The sequence below is a fragment of the Poromitra crassiceps genome (assembly GCF_964638095.1).
Source record: "Poromitra crassiceps genome assembly, chromosome: 22".
Lineage (NCBI taxonomy): Eukaryota > Metazoa > Chordata > Actinopteri > Beryciformes > Melamphaidae > Poromitra > Poromitra crassiceps.
Window position 1 is genome coordinate 2245446 of NC_139647.1, and position 5499 is coordinate 2250944.

Here is a 5499-nt window from a genome sequence, read left to right on the forward strand (position 1 = left end):
AGGCTGGCCAGGGGCGTGCGCTCTTCTCTGCGGCTCCCAAAAATTACTCTGAGGGGCGGGGGGCAGAGGGGTGAGACAACTAGGCAGGAAGACAAATCCCAAATCCAGATCGATGAAAGTGAGGTAAAGAGGCACCATTTAACTACGCCACAGCAGTGTTGTTTTTCCTGCCCTTTTTCCTCGCCTTACGCAGCACAGCAGGGCCCCTTTACGCACAGTGCTCTCCAAAACCAAGAAGATGCCCAAAGCGTCACCGTGCGTATTCCCGTGGTATTCCCTCTGGCTGGCATCTTTGGCTTTGGTATCGCAGTCGGGGCTCTCTTCCTCCTATTCCTCCCCATACCAGCGACCTGTCACCGGCGGGAAGCGACCGGGCTTCATGGAGAGGACGCTAGTTCTCCTGGACGTCAATACCCGCAGTCCCGTCAAGGTCCTGAACGACAACTTCCTCTCCTTACAGCTGGATCCCTCGATCATCAAAGACGGCTGGCTGGACTTTCTGAGGTAGAAAAGGCTTCTTATCAATGGTATCGATCTTCAGCTGTGTCCACGTCTGACTGCGGTATTGGTTCTCGTTACGCGCGTCGTAGCCGTTGTTAGTATTTTCACGTGTGGATCAAGACGTTTGTGCTTGTGTCAGGGAGCTGAATGGTCTGATGAGCCCATGTCGAAGGAAGGTTTTATTGAGAATGCCAAAGTCTAATGTTGTGAGCTAATTTAATAAGGCGTATTTGGAGACATCGAGTGGTTTAAAGCAGACCCATGTGGGCTCTTGGTGTCAAGTATGTCTGCTGTGGGGGGAAAAAATGCTGTATCCCTTGCCTGTAGGCAACACTGAAGAAGACAAATTCTATTAATAAAAATGTCAATTTGGCACATATATATATATATATATATATATATATATATATAATTTTCTTTATTTTTCTGAAAATAAGTAAAAATCCTTATTTATTTATTTATTTATTTATTTATTTATTTATTTATTCCTGTGTTATTTTCTTGATAGTGGAGTAATCTGGTGTATTTCTAGACCCCGTTGTCAAATTTTTCTACATGTTATAAGCCAAGCATTTTAGACTCAGTATTGACATAAATAGGCTATTGTTACATTGACATTTTTTGCAGCTATACTAAACCATTTATAGCATGTATAAATGAAATGTGTGTAATGCCACCACCGACAAGGTATCTTTCAGGGCGTATATATCGGCAGGCTGACAGTTTTAAAATCTCGTCGTCGGGTGCTGCTTTGGATCTTAAAGCTATAGCAAAAAAAAAAAGTTACTCATATCGCGCCTCACTTACATTGTCAAATCTATCCAACTTTAACCTATTCCTTCCTCATAATAAAACAAAGCAATCATATGGCTACAGTAGCCTATATCCATATAGCCTATATGTTTGTTTGGTTTATGGTGTAGGCATAGTTCAGATCATCCCATACATGCATATGACTATTTTTCTCCCCTTCACCGCTCACCTCTCCCCCCTTTCAGCTTAGGCCTAGGCTACTTGCATGTTGTAGGCTACTAGCCTAGTCTATATTAGGTAGACCTATTTGTTATTTATTATAGGCATATTGTCTACAATTACTCATTTGATAAATGCAATTTAAATCCAATCAGGTATTTTATTTTATATAGGCCTGCACTTTCTATTTTTACACCTTGTCATTTTACTGGAAGTCAAGGCGGCGGCCACAGGAAACAGTGATTTACAAAATAAAAATAAATAAATGAAACACAATTTTTTCCCAAACCCCATGTGCCATGTCCCTTTTATTCCATTTCAAAGCATCACCTTTGCAGTTGCAACCTATAAAGCATTACCACCTCGATATTGTTCTGTTTAGCAAAATCACTGGGGTACTAGACATGCTGTTTCAGTTATACATTCAGCCTGATTTAAAATATCTACAAATAAAACAAAGAATAAGCGCAATCATTGACTGTATCTAGGGCCTATTATTTAAAGTGATATTTGTTTGGAGCGCCAGGTCACTTTGGGAAAACCCAATATGAAATGTAATATGCCTTCATATCACGGTCAGTGGGGAAATTGCATGCAATGCAAGTGAATTGGTGGCGCATATTTGCCGGGGTCCTTATCCCCCCTGCTGGGCTTAAAAGCCGTTGCAATGCTTTTCCAAGTGGTGACGCGCTCTGAGTTCTCTCTTTCTTGTCTTGTGTGTTAAAAATATGACACTCCATTTGAACAGTGAGGTAAATGGTGTCGCTGTTGTTTGTCTTGTCAGCTCGAAGCGGCTGGTGACCCTTGCGCGCGGCCTGTCCCCGGCCTTCCTGCGCTTTGGAGGAAAGCGCACGGACTTCCTGCAGTTTCACAACCTGAAGAACCTCGCCAAGTTCAGAGGCCCCGGGCCAGACTACTACCTGAAGAACTACGAAGACGGTGACAGCCATACCATTCCTCTTTCACTATCAATATTGAGTTATACGATTATAGCCTGCTATGCCTACCTCTACATTTCATTTGGAGCGTTTCTAAAAACTAGGTGCATGCGTTGTTCTTGCTGGTTCGTTTTCAAAGACGTTTAATCTTGGATCAGCATTTTTGTAAACAAACCACGTTTCCGGGTGGAAACGGCAATGGAGCGAGCCTTGAGTGCTCACTCTAGCCCCAGCAGTGCGGTGTAAAATTTAAAAACTGCGACAGTTCACACAACTTTAACACGACGTGCATATATTATACATCAAACTCTTGAGCTACTTCTGCTCTCACTCAGAATGTAAAAATATAAGCGATGTCATGTATAGTGTTTGAGATATTAACGTTTGTTTGACACAACTCATACTATTAACTGCTGCTGTTCCGGGTGTTTTGCAGTGATTTGTTGTTGTTGTTGTTGTTGTTGTTGTTGTTGTTGTTGTTGTTGTGACGTCACGCTGATCCCTCTTATTATAAACTGTCGATGGTCTGACTCTGTCTTACTTTGATTACAGACCATTGCAAAACCAGATTCATTTCCGCTGATTATTTCCACTAAATTGGTTCTTATTTAGTTGAAACAGGATTGGACAGATCATTTGAATAAAATGGGGGGCGGGGGGTGACCAGGTGTTTCTAATTTGTACTATAGGCTACATCTTGATGAAGGGAAGAATTAACATAAATATGTTGCCCATAATGCATCAGCAAAAATTAATTTCAGATAATCTTCACTTACTGTATGGGGTAGTAGCTAGGCTACTAATGTGATTTTGTTGTTGCTGAAAGTGTGCTCCTCTGTGCCGCCCTGCAGACATAGTGCGCAGTGACATCGCTCTGGACAAGCAGAAGGGCTGCAAGCTGGCCAACCACCCTGACATCATGCTGGAGCTGCAGAGAGAGAAGGCTGCCACCATGCAGCTCATCCTGCTCAAAGAGCAACTCTCCAACATCTACAGCAACATCACAATAACAGGTAGGAGATCACACACACACACACACGCACACACCAGGCCTGGATTAACACAGTGTGATGCCCCTGGGTGACTCAGATTTGAAGTGCCCCCCCCCACGCACACACACACACACACACGTGAAATTTACTATGGCAATAAATACCACAGATTTACATGAGTGTATTGCTAAAGTAGAGCCTCAACACACACATACCAGACACAAGACACAATGTAGATGATGGGGACTAAGAGTCTCAGCTTTCCAGTCACACTCAATTTCTGCAATTCCAATATTGTTTAGGGGTCCTATATGCAGAAATATTCAAATAGAAATAAGCAAAAAAAAAATGCATAATGCATGCAAAAAACTGGATGTTTTTTTTTAAGAAGAAGAAAATGGATTAGCATAAAGTGGGCATAAAGGATGAATATTGAATATATATTTGAATATATTTGAATATGGCCATGCCCGTTTTTCCCTCGCCAAAATTTAGTCGAAATTTGGAGCGTTATTTAGCCCCCTTGCCGACAAGCTAGCATGTCATGCTTGGTAGCAATGGATGCCTTAGGTCTTCTAGTTTCATATGATATCAGTATCTTCGCTGTAGCTTTAAAAATGAGCCCACTACAGCCTCTGAAATACAGTAAAATTAGCCGCCGAATCATTTTGGCTGATGCCCCAGGGCACTCACCCAGTCACCCTGCCCCCTATAGTTGCTAATCCAGGCTTGGCGCGCGCACACGCACACACATCACAATTTGTGAAATTAGGTCTGTTTTGGCGTGTGCTCATACCCTAAACTTAAACAAGCGTATTTCCCCACAGTTGACATAACACGGTATGCACAGTGTGGATCATGCACACGTGCACGTGCACGTGCACACACACACACACACACACACACACACACGCGCGCGCACACACACACACACACACACACACACACACACACACACACACACACGTGCACGCACGCACACACACCATACACACACACACGCTCACAAGGTTCAAAGCATGCCAATGTAAACCATCAGCTTTCAGAATGACAAATGTAATTTGTAAAGAAGGAATGTGGGGATGGATACAGAGGCTGGTAAACAGAGCACTGACATTTTCACTGGTTACAGTTAACTCAACCTGACCGCAGGAGGAACTCTGGAGTTCTGCCTTTGGGTGGGCTGCATTTCTTATCTATTTCTGTGATTGGCTAGTGTGGAAACAAGGAAGTCCTCTTTTTCTTTTTTGTTGTTGTTGTTTATTCGCCTGGTGAAGTAACTGCCATCGGTAGTGAATCAGCCATAAAACTATGCTTGGCTGAGTGAAATCCATAAAAGAGTGACTGATGTGTGACCAGAATTGATCAATTACCAGAATTGTGTTGTGACTTTTACAACTGAGCATAGCCCTCTCAATTAAAACTATTGCTAGGGCATCTGGGTAGTGTAGTAAAGCTAACACCGCGGAAACCTGACTTCAATTCCCAGTATAGTGGTACTTCCGGCTTGGTCAGACGTTCCTTACAGATGTAACTGGTCATGTCTGCGGGTGGGAAGCCGGTCGGGGTATTTCCTCCTCTGGTCGGTCGGGGTGCCTGTTCGGGGGGGGGGAACTGGGGGGGGGGGGGGGGGGGTTAGCATGGTCCTCCCACACGCTACATCCTGCCGGTGAAACTCCTCGCTGTCAGGTGAAAAGAAGCGGCTGGCGACTGCACATGTTTCAGAGGAAGCATGGTGCTAGTCTACAACTCTCCCCAGATCAGCAGAGGGGGTGGAGCGAGCAACAACCGAGACAGCAGGGGGAATTGGCCAAGTACAATTGGGGAGAAAATGGGAGAAAAAATCTGTTAAAAAATAAAAAAGTAGGAATGATAAAGGATGCACACTATGTATCAGCTGTGTATTCTCAATAACATTCCCTTCTTGCATCTATGAAAATAGGGACATTATGGAGGAGAACAATTTGGACATAGCGAAAGCAGTAGAGCGCCAGTTCACAAGTTCAGGAGTCCCCTATAGCAGGGGTGTCCAAACCCTTTTTGAATGGGGGCCAGATTAGATCATGTGAAAAGGCCGGGGGGCCATGGGTGCTTCT

The 5499-nt window shown here is 43.8% G+C and overlaps 1 protein-coding gene across 1 annotated transcript in view; it reads left to right on the forward strand.

The window, feature by feature from the left end:
- Positions 1–235: 235 nt before the first annotated feature.
- The window catches only part of hpse2 (heparanase 2), a gene marked incomplete at its 3' end in the record, with an annotated part of 95712 nt that continues 90448 nt past the window's right edge, over positions 236–5499 (forward strand). Inside the window, exons 1-3 of the mRNA XM_083658689.1 lie at positions 236–504; positions 2258–2412; positions 3263–3424. Of these exons, the coding sequence (XP_083514815.1) occupies positions 239–504; positions 2258–2412; positions 3263–3424 (583 nt within the window). The 5' untranslated portion in view covers positions 236–238. The remainder of the gene's footprint in view (positions 505–2257; positions 2413–3262; positions 3425–5499) is intronic.